Below are 17,553 nucleotides of genomic sequence, written 5' to 3' on the forward strand. Positions count from 1 at the left end.
GGAGGCCATCCTTGAGGGACTGGCCCAGGCTAACATCCTAAGGGATAGCCAGCACGGGTTTGTTGCAGGTAGGTCTTGTTTGACCAATCTCATTTCCGTCTATGACCAGGTGACCTATCACCTGGACAAGGGAGAAGAGATTGATGTCATATGTCTTGACCTGGAGGCCCCTTACCAGGTTGTTGCCTGTGGCCAGGATCAGGTCCAACAGGGCATTTCCCCTGGTGGGACTGTGCACCTCCTGAATTAAGTGGAGGTCCTGTATTTTACCCAGGAACCTCCTGGAATGGTCCAACCCGGCTGATTGTTCCTCCCAGCAGATGCCCGGGTAATTAAAATCACCCATGACAACTACATCCCTTGCCTTAAGTGCCTCTGCAAGTTGGCTTGAAAATTCCCGGTCCAGCTCCTCCCCTTGGTTGGGGGGTCTGTAGTAGACCCCCACTGTCAAATTGTTCTCCCCACGGTTCCCTTAAAACTTAACCCAGAGCATGTCAGCCTGCCCTTCCTCTGACCCCATTCACATTTAAAGTGTGACACACAAGCCAACTTGCAGGGAAAGAACATGTGAGCTAGGTATTTTAATAGCATTCTTTCAAATGCACATTGATATATTTTTTTACTTTTCTGCTGCCCCATCTTGTTTAGCAGGGAAGAGTTAGAAGTCAACAGTCAAACCTGTTTTCTCAATTTTCTTTGAACCACATTCTGCTATTATCTAATTGTTAACAGGTAAAGTAACAAATTTCTATCTTACTATCTAGATGTATGGCAATGTCTTACTCTGTGCAGCTTTTTGCCCTATCCACAGGAATATGTTAAGTACACACTGTAGCAATTAATGTCTTCCTTTTGCGCAGTGTGTGTTACCTTCATTATGCTTGCAGACTTTTCACTAAGATAAACTCAGTATAGTAAAAGCTGTTATCCAGCATCCATGGGGAACGGGGGGTGTCGGTTAATGAAATATGCCAGTTATCTGAGAATTATACTTAGCCATAGTTGCAGGATGGGCAAGATATTCAGTGGTAAAGTCATGATACAGCACGAGCACAACGTGATCACAACAGTGGATGTTTACAATTGAGACTACTGCTAGCGACACTGCTCAGCAGCATCCTGAAGCTTCCATAAACAACAGATCTACGAGAAGCGCACGACAAGATGCCGCACAGCAAGGTGTATTGCCGTCTATGACAGATGCCAGTTAATAGAGCATTCCAGATGGTAAAGTGCTGAATAACATAGCTTTTACTGTACATTAAAAATGTTTTCACTAAATCCTGTGGAAATATATCATCACTGGCTTTCCTAGAAATAATGGAGCAACTCACAAATGTGTGTACATTTTTGTCACACACACACACACACACACACACAGAGTTTGGTTCAGTAACTACTAATTTTTCCAGTTAAATCTGGGTTCCTTTCCATTTTAATTGAATTACATTCCCAAAACAAAATTATGTGCTGATGAAGGAAACCCTAGCTTAAGGAAGGTGTTTATAATTGTCCTTAAATCAAATCCACGGGCAGTTTCTGTAACTCACCAGTACTGTTAATCTTTTGCACTGAGATAATTCTGCACTGACAAGGTCACCCACCAGTGGGCCATCATATCAAGGAATGGTTCTGATGTGCTGAGACAAAATAATTCACAATTTTGCTTTCTGTGGAATTATCTTTCCCACAGACATGCCATCTTCATCTGTGTGCAGGGATATTACTTAACCGTATGAAGGTAAGTTTTCCTAGATACTGAGTTCCCTGATAGCTAGGCAAGGAAAGGAGCTGAAGGTGAGTGTACAGGAAAAAGGTCAGGTCAAAAAGGTAAAATGGAAGAGAAATGCATAGAAAGGACCTAATTGAGAACAGTGAAAAAGAACAGGGACATGTCTGATACATTAATCCTTATGAAATCAGGGATTTCGTAAAATCCTTCATAAAATGCTCTTTCCAAGTTTAGCTCATATCCTACCTGGCGTAATTCTGACAGTCCTTTGAGGATTGCCTGTTGCCGGTCTTTGTTTTTCACAACTTCAGGATTAAGAAGTGGATCTCTCACATGATCAGAGCTAAAAATCTGTCGTGGTGTATGGTAAGAATCTAAACATAATCATAATTTAATATATTAAGCATAATGTAAATAATGTAATGATGTTTTTCCTTGAGTAAACTCTATAGTTTGTAAAAATACATTTTCTTTCATTGTCAGTTTTTCACCTCTAAAATTATTTTGTAAGTCAAATCACGTATAGGTTCCTGAAATAACCAATATAGTATTACGGGTGTTTTGTCAAAGAATTTTACTTGTAAACAGTGACAAAAAGCTAACTTTGTTATTTCCTTTTCATGTTTTCATAGTTGATCAAGCTTTTTGTATAATGCTTTGCCCTAACAAAGTTGCTTCAACAAAGGCTTTTATAAGAACAAATGTCAGACTTCAGTGCACTGTTATAGCAGCTAATCACAAGAGGTTGCTTACAGACACAAGAAAACAAACAAACTGCTTTTTACTTTAAACTTGGTGCACCCCCGCACTAAACCCAGTGCATGCCCAGAAGACTCAGCTCGCCCAATTAAATAGATAAAAGTGCTAAAAAGCCCTACTGAAGAGCGTGATCTATATAGACCATGGAGCTGGGTTGAGCTAATGCACTGCTGCTTCTGGTAAAGTGTTTCCATTTTTTTTCATGTCTGTCAGCAGCCAGAATTCCTAAACTAAATCATGATGGTGTTTCCTCTCATAAGAATGTAAAAATTGCCATTTACTGCATCAAACAATAGGTCTATCTTCTCCATTATCTTGGGTCACATGAGGGCAGAGAGTGGATGCTGAAAGGGAGAGCAAACGGGGTATTTTTTCCCCTCACTATTCCCTGTCTTGCAGCTCCCAGCATTTAAGATCTAGCAAAGTTCTAATTCACAGGCTGTACCCCTAACTCTCCTGCTCAATAGCTCCTGATGCCCCTTTCCTCCAAGAATCTCTCCAATCCCTTTTTGAAGGTAGCTAACTATCAGCTTCCACAACATCTGGTGGCAATGAGTTTCACACTAATTACATGCTGGGCACCTCTACACGAGACGTTTACTGTTCAGTTGGCTAATTAACCGAGCAGTAAACATCTCCGCGTCTACATGTCTGCACGTTATTAGGGCACATGAAACTAATAAGCTCTGCAGAAGGGTAGTACTTATACATACAAGTACAGTTGGACCCTAAGTTACGTGGGGGATACGTTCCTGAAAAACACAGTGTAAGTTGAAACGGTGTAACTTGAGGCATTGGAAAAGTCAATGGAAAACAGGGGGATAGGGACCTGGGACCAATATTTGATAACATTATTTCATAATAAAAGGATATTTGAATACAAAATAATGGGTAGCGTTATTAAAATCTTTACTCTTGGCTATGTGCTCATACAGAGACAAAGCTTTAGCCCTAATTGCCGCGCCATCGACAACTGCTCATTTTGTATTGGTCATTTCACTGATCCAAAGATTAAGAAGTTTCTCAAACTTATCTAAATGAGGAATTCTAGTCACCAACGACACTCAGATTCACAGGGGTTGTCATTTTCACACAGTCTCACTTTTTTCCTCACTTTTTTTAATGGTACACACAGTCAATTCACTTAAACTGTATTGGAGAGCGATCCACGCAGCACTATTGCCTTCACTTAATTTATCAAGAATTTCTATTTTCTGGGCCAGGGTGATTGACTTACATGCTCTTCTGAGCACAACATCAAAGGCTGTCTTTGATGCCATGTTCACAAATATTAAGGGGTTAACTTAACCAAAAATGATGGACAACCTTGGAGGAGACGACAAGTGATGCTAACGCTATGTAAGCGAACTCCAAACTAACAACCACTCTACTGCAAGTAGTGTAAATGTGAGGCAGGGTATCGTGTAAGTTGAACCATGGTCGTGTTACATAAAGTGTGTATATGTGAATCAGTGTAACTTGAAACTGTATAACTGGGGGTCCGACTGTAAATGCAAATACTACCCTGTTGCAAGGTTTTTTAATGCGTAACAGTGCACATGTAGACACTGACTGGTTGGCTGGGGTACAAGGATGCTTCAGTGTCAGGGCTGCCTGCTGGCTAGACCCATGCTGAAGCACCCTTGTGCACCGACTAGCCCCTCTGCAGCACACTGAGCCCAGTCTAAGCAGCCTCAGGCTGGCAGGCTGACCTCCTGGGCCCCCTGCCAGCCAGGGCTGCTGTGACCTGGTCCAATGTATTGTGGCCTGGGTGTACATGTAAACTGTGCCTGGAAGCTTCCCAGGAGCAATGAACTGCAGAGCGTCTACATGTGCATGGAGCAGTTTTTTGCTGCGCATTATTGCTGCACATTAATGGCATGTAGTTTTAAACTTCCTACCTCCTAGTTTCATTTTATGACTATTAAAATTAAACTAGTTTTATTAAAAGTGAAACTCCTGTTTTATAAAGTGCACATTTCAGTACCATTAAACTGTTGATACTGTGGATCATGTGTTGAAGGTCTAGTCATTGGTGCATCTGGATCAAGGTAATACACTTCATTTGTTCTAACATAAGGAATAAAATGAGAAGAGGGAGGCCTTTCAGGTTCAGTAAATGGAGATGATTTCCTTTGTTGCATATCTGCGTTGGTATTTTTCGTTCTTCCGATATTGCCATTATGGACTGGGAAATTAGAAGCATTCATCTGTTTTTGCTGTATTTGGTATAATCTATTTTTAACTGCTGGAACAGGCGGTGATTCATATCTGTAGAAAACAACTGCTGTTAGACCAAACAGCCACTTCCAAGCAATATGCTTAATTTCTGTAATGTTTTTAGAATTTCTGAGATGATATTTAATGAATAAATCTTTAAACACAACATTTAAAACTGTCTTGTTTCCCCACCCTACTGAACACTGACTTTCTTTCCTACTGATCTTTCAGAAAACAAGACTCTGTGGATCTTGTTTTCCAAATAACACAGTGCCATCAGAATGAGTCTGCTCTACCTCTCTCATTGTTGCAGGATAGCGTGAGTGACTTGAAGGAAAAACCCGCTCTGGTTTCCATGTACCATACTGGTCAGTCCCTCTGGACCAAAACAATCTTTAAGGCTTGGTCAGTTTTGAGAATTCAACTGTTGCTGTTCTATCCACTTGCAGCAAAGGTGAACTCTAGACTAACTAACGTTCTATAATTTTCCTTTTACAGCATATATTTAATAAGTCTCTCACATTTTGTTACCACTTGAATGATTTCCTTGTTGTTCTCTTGGGAAGCTAATGCTAGTTCTATGCAATTCAAATAAACAACTGATATTCTTGAAATCTATGCTAGTTCTTTTAAGGTTAAAATGCTATTTTAACCATTTTCAATAAGCCATACCCAAAGTTAAATCCAAACAAGTGAGTTACATTAAAAATAAAGGCCTGCAGACTTCTGCTAAACTGACCACAAAAAGGTGCAGGTCTACTTCTGAAGAAACTTAATTTACCCTCATTTAGGGATGAGTTGTGTTTTCTGATGGATACATTTTGCTCTCACTGAAGTTTTAAAAACCTATCAAAAATTAAAATTTAGCCATTAGGATTTAATAGGCCATTAGGGTGCTGGAACAGTTTCTTCACTGAAGAATCAGATTTGTTCTGCACCAAATAAAACTCTGCGGCTGGGTTAATGAGTGACTGCACCAGAGCTGGCAGTCTATGGTCCATGAAGCTAAAGAGCTTCTGGAAGTTTCAGTACCGAGGCACTCTGCTAGCATTCTGGAGGCACAGGGCTTCTCCCATGTGGCAGGAAGCAGGGGGAGTGGTGACTTGTTCTGGCTCTGCCTCCAGCAGCAATGGGGAAGGCCAGGTTGGATGTGTCCTGCTTCCAGAGCTAAGCTCCATTAAAGTGCCCCCACCAAGCTGCAAAATGTAGCTAACCTCACACAGGACTAGAGGAGAAAAGTTAAGTACTTAAAACAGTGTTTCTGATATTTGCAATCCCTAGCTTTCAAAAGTCATGAGTCAAGTGCCAAAAAACTCAAGATTGGCTTTAAAACAAATGATTTTGTTTATAATGTTCTTTTTAGCCAGTTTTTAGTACTGGAATCCCATTGGAACATTTCAACTTAGAAAACTAAAGAACCTTTATTTGACTGATCACCAAACTTTTCTGCTTTCAGATGCAGCATAATTTACTGAAGAATAATATTCTGGACTGTGCCTAGTACAGGCGCATATATCTACTGTGCTTTTAGTAAAGAAATCTTATGCTAAAAATAATACTCTAATTTCTCTTTTTTTGTATATTTTTTCTTGTAGTAACTGATACAGAATACAGACCTACCTTTCTTCATGAATGTTTGGAGACGGTTCTTCCTAAAAGATCAAGAAAGTAAAAATTTAAACCCCCAAATTTTTATAATGTATACTGCGTTTTGAAATACTGCTGTCTTCTACAGCAGTGGTTTTCAACCTGTGGTCCATGGACCTCTGGCAGTCTGCAGACTATGTCTAAGGGGTCCACAAAAGATTACTATGATTTAATCAAAAGTATGTGAATGGCCACTCTTACAATTCAAAGGGGTTTGCACCTCCATTCAAAATTTTTTAGGGTCCCACACATGAAAAATTATTGAAAACTACTGTTCTACGGGTCTCCCTGAATTCAGGGAAAAAAGATGCCTGAAAATTGTATCCAAAAAGTGCCCTTATACACATTATAGACTAAGTTAATTGGTGGTGGAATGTTACTGAAGTCAGCTGAGATCCTGAAGATCACGTGCAAAGTTTGGGATTTCATACCTTCTCATGTTCAGAGGCACCGTTTTTTAAAAGCACATTGTGACTGAAGGAGAGACCCCATGAGGCCATGTCACTCCCTGTCCCTGTGTGATTACTAGGGGAAGGACTCTGTTAGCCCAGCAACAGACACATTCTTTCTAATGTAGAAGGGCTTAATGGTTTAAAATTTCAAGCAGCAGAATCAGTGTGGCTTTAGACCATGGAAGTGGTATCCTGGAAGAGAGATGAGGAAGCTGCAGAAGTAGCTAAAGTAATTCCACAATCTGACTCAGTTTTTAAAAGTTTGTAATCAGTTTTGAAAGTCTGTGTTTCTACAGTATTCATTTTCTGACAGGAAGGTAAATGATCTTAAAAAGGTCATTTGACAACTGGAGCCATTTTTCAATGGAAGATCATGCTGGAACAAAGGAGGCTACAAGGCAGTCCACTAACCCTGGCAGTGAGAGATACCAACAATAGTCTTTCAAGGTTTTTTTCTTCAGCCATAGGCTACATATTTGTTTGAGAAAGGGAAAAGAAGAAAATATATGCTTACGAGCATATATATTGCTGTCATAAACACACTCTAATTAGCTTGCAAGGGCTTTTTCTAGTTCTTCGTAAAAATTACAGTTCAACCCCTGCACCCCTTTCCCCAAGAACATACATTGGTGGATGCAAAACAGCAAGTGAACAAAGTAATTCTAGCCTGTGGTGGTACAATAACTATCCAGAGTTAGGCTTTTCTGAAAATAAGATTTCCTCTATATAATCCAGGGGTGGGCCTGAGGCTGCCGCTACAGCACTCCACATGGGGCCAAGTCACTCCCACTATCACCAGGGCAGCATGCACCGTGCTCTCACAAAACCAGGCCCCAGGCAGCGTACTTCCAGGGGAGCTGTTCCTGGTGCAGCTGCAGCTGTCAGGGTGCTGCTCTGCTCCCCTTGCCTCCTGCAATAGCTCCTGCCCCAGCCCCAGCCGTGCCACTCCAGGCAGGATGGGAGCAAGCTTCAGCCAGGTGGCTTAGTCCCCAGTGCATGGGGCTCTGGATCCAGCTCCAAGGTACTTTCCACTCACTCTGCCCGCCCGCCTGTAGGTTGCTGCTCATCATGCCAGGTGAGCAGAGCAGGTGGAAGGCAGCCAGGAGCTAGAGCTGGAGCCCTGCATGCTGAGGCACGAGCCACCTGGCTAAAGCTCCCTTCCCCCACACTGCCCCTGTGGGCAGGAGGAGTTGTCACTGGAGGTGAGAGGAGCAGAGCAGCACCTAGCCGGCTGCAGCCACATCAGGAATATCCCTGCCAGAAATTGTGAGCTGGCTGGGGCAGGGGCTGGAACCAGGGCCGTGGGTAGGCTGGTGAGTGCAGATAGGAGTGTGGTGCAGGTTGCCCTGGGCAGGAGCAGGTGGGGCTCAGCCCCACACAGTGTCATGGGGACAGCTGCAGACTGCATGACCCGGGTGAGCTCTGTTCCACATGTTCCCCAGGCCCCGCCTCATCACACCTGGGTAGCATCCCCCCCCACCCCAATACCTTCACAGGGCAGAAGCATGCAGGGAGTGGATTGTGGCTTGGCCTGGGCCCTGGTTCTGAACTCTTGCCACCCTGTGACCTGGCCCCATGATCTTGGCCTTGCCCACCCTGCTCCCAAACCCTGCTTCCAGCCCACCCGCAGCACCATAGGGAGTTTTGGTGAGTTGTTGTGGGGTGGAAATATTGACCCTCTCCACAACAGCTCATCAAAACTCCCTATGTTGCTCTCAGGCCCAAATAATTGTCCACTCCTGATATAATCAATAAATGAGAACAGAGTTGGAAGGAACAAAGACAGAGAAGAGTATTGTAGTGATATCAAAGCCCAGGTGAGTGAAATCTCAGTGTATTAGATCATTAAAGTACTACTTTACTTTATTGCTGTTCTTCACTGCAAGCCTTGGATCTGAGTACAAAGCCCAACGCTGGAGTTGCATCCATGATTTTCTAGCCCTACACAAATCATATACTCATTGAGCTAAAATGACAATGAAAAAATGTTGCTGTCAAACACCAATTTGTTACCTTTCTGACTGTATGTCCCTTGCTCATCATGTCAGTTTTCTGGTGAGGTAAAGGAGACCTCTCTGGAGAAGGACCTTTCTTTATACAGAGATTACCTGGGATATTCCTTTCTACCAACTGAAGCAGCTCCATTTGTCGTCTTACTTTCTTTTCTTCCCTTTGTCTTTGTAGCCGTTGAGGATATCTCTCTGAGGCCGGAATATATCTTTTTCCAGGTTTATTTATATTCCAGTCAGGTCTCTTCCCATATTTTCCCATAGGTTTTGTTTGTTTTTCTTGTCTTGCAAATTGGTCATATTGAGCACTATAATAAGTGCCATTATTCTCTTTTTCTGAAATTTTCTTTTTATCTGGGCACTGCATTTCTTTTTGGCACTTCTTGCTATTAAATTTCTCTTTGTATTCTATGGAAATATCTGGAGATGTACTGTCCACATTTCTCTTTTCTATGCATGATTCAGAGTTGATACATACTCTGGAGTTGAAGTAATCTAAAAACAAATGTATCTTTTATTTTTACGTTTTTCAAAGCAGTCTAAATGATATCTTTGATTTGTAATTGAACAACAGAATATCAATCTATCAACGCTACATTTGTTCATAACTCTAGCTGCTACAATAAGAACATACTTATTCTTTTTGCTGTAGCAGAGTAGATAGGGTAGAATGTCAGCTCCCGTGTGGAGCAGACATGATTAAGCCACAGATCTCTGGCATACCTGAGAACTAAAAGGTATAGGTATAAATAACCTACAAGTCTAGACTGGCTACAATGGGGAGATTTTTGTTTTAGTAGAGGACTAACACCCTTAAATGCACCTTTTTGATCATAAATAACCCTCTTTATGACTGCTATAAGCTTACTGACTTTGCATAAGGGCAGATGGGCCAGAGGGGAAAAAGAGGAAATAAACAGAGACAACTGCAAGATACGAGGAAATAGTAAAAGTATATACAGGAGACCTTCACCATTCATGGTGGATACGTTCTAGAGATCCCTGCAAATGGGGAAATCCACAAATACTGTACTACATTGTCTACATCGAAAACTTGTTTGGGCTTGTAACCCTTTTCCTTGATGATTTTAAGAAGCTGCAGGGGATAATCCCATGCTGCTTCACGGTCTGCTGACGCCAATTCTCCCATCAACTTCACATTATGTAGGCTGTGCCTCTTTGTAAATTTCTTGAAGCACCCCTTACTTGCGGAGTGCAGTAACAAAGTGTCATCATGCCGCGCGGGGAAGAGCGTGTGGGTTGGTGCAGTGCACCGCGAATATTCGAAAATATGAATCGTAAATCTGCGAATAGCAAGGGTTTCCTGTATGTTGAATGTGAACAAGAATCAATAAGTGATGTAAGCATGAAATCAGCTAAAATCCAAACAAGGAAAGGTAGAATTTGAATGGATGGCAGCAAACAAAGGAAAATAACTTGGGTACAGGGAACTGAAGACACCACCATGCAGATGTATAGAAGTCCGCTTGCCTGATGATTGGCCACCAGCATCACCAAATGAGACTACTTATCCCACATGTAATGTATCTTGCTACTTTATTTCATTTAATATGTTAATAAATCAAAGTGTCCCATTTGACTGGAAAGGTCTGAGGTCTCATTTATTGTTGCCACCCTGGCCACCTGTACGTCAGGTTTAACAGAATTAAATACAGTGACAAGGAAAACACAGCCTACGTTTTAAAACACCAGTCAGTAACATTTTCTGGCAGTGTGCTGGAATGGCCCAGCTTGGATCCAAGGCAGGCTAGTACTGGGACTACACAGTGCAGCATGGAAAAGCCCCTGCCACTGAATGCTGCCAATACCACAGCTCTGTGGGCTGGGTTCAGCCCATGGGCCAACCCCTTTTTTAAAGCATTGAGAACAAAACCTAGTTAATGTAAGAAAATCTATGCTGTCTTGAAAAGTGGGGAAAGTCTATGCAGCACAAGGGAGTACCATGCTGAGATGCTGCACCCATACCAAGATGCCCCATGGCCTTTCTGCATGCACCAGCTCCTGAAATGGGGGCTGTGTTAGTCCTGTAGTATGTCTGTCAAGACTCGTTGGCATGCACACAGAGTGTAGCACCAAAGATGATACTTTGTGTGCTTTGGAAGCTGGTGAGCATGCTCAGCACAAGCGCTGCTGTGCGTTTTATTTGACCAACCCATGCAGTTCAATTTCTGTCTGGTTAGTTAAATGATGAAGAACAAATTATAACTTTTTATAAAATATTCATTGCACATCTGATTCAAGGTTTGTCAGATCATAATAACCATTTATATGATACTAGCAGTAACTGAAATCCCCAGTCTGGTATCTATTTTTCCCTCTTCTTCCAAAAGGGAAGTGATTTTGTTTCAGTGTTTAAAACTAATTAGAATCTAGTTCTCTCCACATGCTACACTAAAAGCACTCGAAATACTACTTAGTTCTGTAGACTTGCCAAAGCTTTCTACTCCTGCTACTAAATTCCTCCCAACCACTTCAGTGCAGCAAGTTAATAATCATGCACTTATTTTAGATATTTGTTATGATTAGAAACTCCTCACCTTCCCTATCAACAGCTGCACATTCTGGTAAGTATGGTAATTTCTGCCTTAACCACAATGCTACAAAATGCAGTCTGCCCTTCATTTTGGTTGTCATTAGTGATGTTAGACATCTGGGAACAAACTACAAGTGTTGGTAACTTACAGCCCATGGGTCAGATCCAGCCCATGGAGCTGAAGGGCTTTGCCTGTACCCATGCCCAGACCTGCACCAGGACTGGCTAGCAGGGAGCTACGTGGCTACACCAGGGCCACGTAGCTGGGAGCTGGCTTGTGCTGCTGCTGCTTCTCCTGGCTCCCTATTCCCTAGCCATGGCATGGGCACAGCTGGTGGGGAGTTGTGCAGGGGCTGGACAACTTGCAGCTACATCCACACTATTTCCCACTTGCTCCTCACCTCCCAGCTGCAGCACTGCTTCCCATCAGATGTAGGCAAAGTCCCCTCACCTCTGACACACTGCCAAAATCATCAGGCCTATATTTAACTGGAGCCAAGTTGTTCCAGCCCACAGCTTGTTTAAAGATTGCCAGCTGCAGAACTAGAAGGTCTGGATACCCAGATACACCAATTACTTTTCTACATATTTTACAAGGAGGAATTGTGGAAAGGGTTGCCACTTGTTAGACTCAGTGTCTTTTGGCACTTCTTCTCTCCAAATCTAAAATCACTGGCAGCAATTTTGCTAGTATCCGTTATTCCTCATTAGAACACAAACTCAGCAAGATACTTCAGCATGTGCTTAAGCAGTACCACTGAAGTTAATGGGAATACTCACATACTTCAAATTAGGCTCCTGCTAATGAATTGGGTTTTGCCTGGCTTACTAGTAAGGTATGTAGTATTGGCATATTACAACCAGACCAATTTGAATTTGCTAGAGACAGAAAACAGATTTTGCTAAACCCTTGATGGTACTCAGACTCAATGGCTGTGTCCCCTTGAGCAGAGGCATGCAGCTGCTGTGGGGGAAAAAAGCAGCAGTGCAAATTCATGCCACTGCCTTCTGCCCCAGAAGAGGCCCTGCACACACAGGTTCAGCATGGGGAAAAATGCTCCAGGTGGGATAAGAGAGGCTGAGGGCAGCACCTGGGCCAATCCCAGCAGTCTTACCTGGGGGTCTCCTGGGGCTCCAGCAGCAATCTGGATGCACAGAACCTGGCCAGCAGCTTGAAGTGTGGCTGTGGCTGGCCAGGCTCTGGTTTCAGGCGGTGCACACTTCTGTCACGTGCAACGCTGTGCTTTTTTGCTGTGTGCTTCTTTTTTTAAACCAGAATTTCCTGATATCTAAATCTGGCTCCACAGTGCAGTGTGGAGAACCAAATCACATGCATGGGGTGTGTTTTGTGGCTCCTCAAAAGCCTGTGAGGTGCCCCAAAATGCACGTGAACGTGGCCAATAAGGCTCACTTTTTATACGTTTCTGCATGCCTTCTCTACTTAAGACCCATAACATCTCATCCAAGGTTAGCTCTTCTATTTTAGCTAATAAAGCATATTAGCTTAACAGGAACTATCTTACCTAAGTGTTCACTGGTACTCCATGCTACATAAAGATGATTTGTTTAGCCCCCAACTAAATAATCACAATTAGACTTTTGGAATTTCATACCTGTCTGCACAGCAGTGTCTCTCCTAGGGGAGGTTTCTTTTACATTCTGATCCATCTTAGAACTAATGTCTTCAGAGGAATTATCATGACCTAAATTTGAAAGGTCAGTTTTATAATTCACACATACTGAATCACCTAGAAATACGAAGCAAATGACTTGATTAAAGAATTTAATATTTAAAACACAGTATCAAGTTAACAGTATCACCATGGATTAGTACTTCTGAACCCAACTCTGCTACCGGCTCAGTTTGACCATGTTCCACTCCATTACCCTCTATGTCTCTTAGGTCTTCTTTAAAATGTCCATCAGTGTCTCTCTTCATTTCTGAAATGTGAATAATATTATTTGCTATTTTGAAGCTTGACTCATATTGAATAAATTTAGGCTGCTGAGATACTTAATTCAAAGAAGCTTTAACAGGGTAAGTCTTCTTCTGTTTCTAAAGCCAAGGAGCTAGTAAGTCTAGACTTACTATTAAAGCAGATTTTTTTGCTCAAAAAACCCATCAATGCTCATTCAAAAACCAAAGGAATATCAGATACAGATGGAAATATCAAAGTTTGATACTTGCCTCCCGCAAGGTTCTTCTGCAATTTTGAAATGTCATGTCCTTTCTGAGCCAAGTCTCGAATACGCTGTTCCTGTTTCAGTCTCTGTGCCAGTTCTTGAGCTTTCTGCATTGTCTGATAGAGTTTATTTGTTTTAAGAGTCATGATTTCCTATAGTAAAAAGGAGGTAAATATATGTGATTGTTCATTCTGCGAACAAAAATAAATAGGGTAGCATAATCTCCTCCTGACATTTATAATTATCCATATTTTTGGCTACTGGGGGATTTATATTTTTTAACTTTTTCTACTGAACAGAAAAAAGAAAACTAAACGGTATGAACAGGTATAAAATTTAACTCCAGCCATATGTAATGCTAATAGAAAGCAGTTCAATAATGGCACCATAGCAGAACGAGGGACAGAGCTCAGATGCTCAAACATATTTGGGCACCTCATTTCATTTCATGTTAATGGGAGTGAGGGCCTATGTACCTCAGGCCCTAGCTTCCTCATTACCATGTTGCCTGAAGAAAAAAAAAGAAGCAAGAATTAGAAAATCATACACCCTAATTCTACCACATGGAGACAGTAAAGCATCCCCAAACATACCAGTACCACTTCATATTTTCAAGGCTCAATGGATTGAGGAGGAGAAGACAGGAAAAAGGAACACTTTCTACAGTGAGGGGTTATTCTATCAGCACACTACAGATTTCAGAGTAGAAAGATGCTAAAGGTAGGGTCCTATCAAGGGTTCCTAGTATACATTATAGTTTGTCTTTTACATGCCTTTTACATGGTCTACAAAATACATAAATTGTACTTAAATTCTGATTCCATAAGAGTCAAATTCAACCAACACTATCCAACTTTCCTGACAGTTCTGTGCCATTAAAGAGAAATGCAATACAGAGGCCATAATATCTGTAAAAATGGTTCCAATTTCCATGCACATTCTGTGTTCTGAGTGGTGTAAAATATACCTAGAGTCCACAACTTCTCTTCCATAAGGGAAAAATAATTCCAGTTAATGTGTCTCAAATCTTTACCTAAATCTTTTAATTTAATTTTGTTTCTTCAACAAGTTTGTCCATAGGGGTATGGATGAAGCCCCAGCACAAACAGCAAATATGGATCCACCAAGACAACAGAAGGTACCACTTAAAACTTAAAATAAAGTTTACCTTGAGTATTGTGGGTAAAGGATTTATAACAGTACTAGGCCCTGGGGGTGGCCGTGACTCCCCCTGGTGGCCACGCAGCTCCTGTCCTACTCTGGCCCCTTGGGTACCCTCCCTTTCCTCTCACCTGCCACACCTTTGATGAAATAATTAGATTATGAAAAAGGGGGCTGCCCCAAGGTCCCAGAGTGAACCCTCTTCTATTCTTGGTCCAGTGATCTCAGTCCTGCCCACGTGTTAAGTGGCACCTTCCTGGCCCTCTCTGTGCCCCCCAGGTCACCAGTTACCTTCATGGCCCCCTACCACTGGGGCTCTGTGAAGCTTTGGCTCCTGATTCGATAGAGATTCGGCTCAATTTGGAGGCCGAATCCCCGAATCCGAACCCGAATTGAATCAGGAGACTCTTTAATCTCTCTGAATCGGTTTGGAGAGATTTGAAAAGATTTGGCAATTCAGATATAGACACAGCTTTAACTGTTTTTTCTACATACCTCAAGGTACCAGGTGACTTGTGAATGCTGCGATGGTGGAGCAGATGGACCATGCTTGGCAGGAGACCCAGAAGTGAACCAAAAGCCCTCCCGCATCCCTCCAGCTCAGTGACTAGTGCCTTCTGGGTCTGGGTGGGCAGCCGGGGTCATCCCATGACCAATCACCCAGCCGGGGAGGTGTGGGGGCCCCCCCGTGCACTTGGTGGTGGACCCAGAAGTGGACCGGAAGTACTTTCCGGGTTCACTGCCAAGCACAAGTGGGGGGCCCCCTGTGCTCCTGTGGGACACTCCAGCCACCCCAGCATTGCAGTGTTCACAGGCTGCACCTGGTACTTCAAGGTATGTAGAAAAAACATTTAAAGCTTTGTCTGTGGCTGAATTATTGATTGTCCAAATCAGCATGGAATCTTAAGATTCGGATTTGGCCAAATTGAATTGGGGACAGTGATCCGAATCAACAAATTGAATCACTATCCCTGATTCAGGCCAAATCCAAATCCAAATTGAATACAGCCCATTTCACACACACCCTGCTTTTCAACCCTGCAGCCATGCCCAGGCTGGTTATTGGTTAATCACTACAATGTCAGTTTTCCTTAGGCCTCCATACTCTTGTTGCGGTCTTGACATTCCCAGCCTTCACCCCTTTCCTTTAACTGGGCTTCTTAGCCTAGGCAGACTGCAATGGGCCTCAGCTCATTGGCTCCAGCCCCCGTCTTGACCCCATCTTGGGTTCTAGGTTCTTGCCCCTGGTTTTCAATCCTCTTGGGCTCTGGGCCCTTGGCCTTCGTTTCGCTCTCTCGGGTTCTGAGCCGTTGGTCCTGCAGACTTTGTCCTTCTCAGCTTTCTGCCTGGCTGGTCTCGAGAGCCCCAGCATCCTCCTCCAAAACCTCACACAACCCTCAAGCACTAATGTGTGCACAGTGCACCCCTCAAACACCCCACTGTGGCCTTCTCATTCATCACTTATAGTCATTCCCTGTCCATCAGTATAAAGCAACCTGGGGCCCCCTCCCCCTGGTTGCCATCTTCTCCTTGGTGGTGTGACCAGAAGTCCTGCCTCCAAGCCCTCACTTTTGCCACTGGAAGTCCCTTTTCTTGCCCCTGGAAGTACTTGTTTTGGGGAGGGGGAGGTTGCCATCTTGGAACCAGAAAAAATCAAATAATATACTAAAAGTCAAACATCTACTATAACATTTTAACTTTCTTAAAAAATTAGCCAGTTGCCCATCATGCATTGCCCAAATGATGGGAGGGGGGGAGGAGGGGGTGGGGGGGCAGAATGGAGCCCTGGGCCCTCCCCACCATCTGGACCCACTTGCCCCCACATTACCTGCAGGGAGCAGGGCCAGTCTGTTGCCACCACCTCCAGGGAACAGGGCTGGGGGAGGCGGGGGGGCATCTGTCAGAATACTACTTTGCACTCTGATTGGCTGTTTCCATAGACCAATCAGAGTGCAAATACAGCATTACAGACAGACAGACTGAGGTTTTTATAATATTAGAATATATTTTTGTCCTGATTTATGTGTGTTCGTGTAGTGTATATAGAAGTTATTGCAAAATAGCTCAAAAATAAAGTTTTACTTTTGTATACTCCTTGTGGGGGGGGTGTAGTTAAGGGATGAGTATGTACATATGGTGGCGTGTGCAGCGTGGTGGGTGGGGGTGTGTGGGATTTGTGAGGGGGTGTGGCCGTGTGTGTGGGGTGATGTAGAGTATGTTGGGGTTGTGGGTGTGTATGTGGGAGGGTTGTGGCTGGTGAGGGCATAGTGTCCGCCCCGCTGTCCACCCCGAGGTGCCTATGCAGTTGCCATCAGCACGGAGCTGTTGCCAGAGCTGTGCAGCCTGGCGGAGCTGTTTGCACTCTGCCCGCTGCTTGCTGCAGCTGCCCAGAGCCCGGGCTGGCTCCAAACAGCTGTGCCAGGCTCATCACCTCCGTGCCAGGAGCGGGGGAGAGACCAGGGCTGCGCTGCCTCAGGCCCCTCCCCCACCACCCGCTCCGAGGTGCGCCTGCACATGCTGGTATGGAGCTGATCCTGGAGCCCAGCACAGCTGTTTGGAGCCTCCCGGCAGCAGCCCCCCCAGCTCTGGGGAGCTGCTGCCAGCCGGGATCCCGGGCTGCTCCCAGCAGGCAGCTGGGATGCTGCAAGCCCTGCTTGGAGCAGCCTGGGCTCCAGAAGCTACCCAGAGTGGGAGTAGCTGCTGGCAGCCACAGAGCCTGGGCTGTGGGGCAGGGGCTTTGGGTGGGGGGCAAGTGGCAGTAGGGCTGTGGGGCAGGGGCTTTGGGGAGAGCAAAAGGGAGTAGGGCAGGGGCCCTGGTGGGGGGGAAGGGGCAGT

The 17,553-nt window shown here is 43.9% G+C and overlaps 1 protein-coding gene across 1 annotated transcript in view; it reads right to left on the minus strand.

Moving 5' to 3' along the window:
* Positions 1-17,553, minus strand: part of CCDC66 (coiled-coil domain containing 66) — a 44,555-nt gene that overhangs the window by 3,217 nt on the left and 23,785 nt on the right. Inside the window, exons 13-18 of the mRNA XM_019536908.1 lie at positions 13,562-13,709; positions 12,987-13,121; positions 8,824-9,314; positions 6,332-6,363; positions 4,479-4,762; positions 1,979-2,106 (exon numbers count right to left, since the gene is read on the minus strand). Of these exons, the coding sequence (XP_019392453.1) occupies positions 1,979-2,106; positions 4,479-4,762; positions 6,332-6,363; positions 8,824-9,314; positions 12,987-13,121; positions 13,562-13,709 (1,218 nt within the window). The remainder of the gene's footprint in view (positions 1-1,978; positions 2,107-4,478; positions 4,763-6,331; positions 6,364-8,823; positions 9,315-12,986; positions 13,122-13,561; positions 13,710-17,553) is intronic.

Source organism: Crocodylus porosus, unplaced genomic scaffold (assembly GCF_001723895.1).
Source record: "Crocodylus porosus isolate Cpor-Errol unplaced genomic scaffold, CroPor_comp1, whole genome shotgun sequence".
Taxonomy (NCBI): Eukaryota; Metazoa; Chordata; order Crocodylia; family Crocodylidae; genus Crocodylus; species Crocodylus porosus.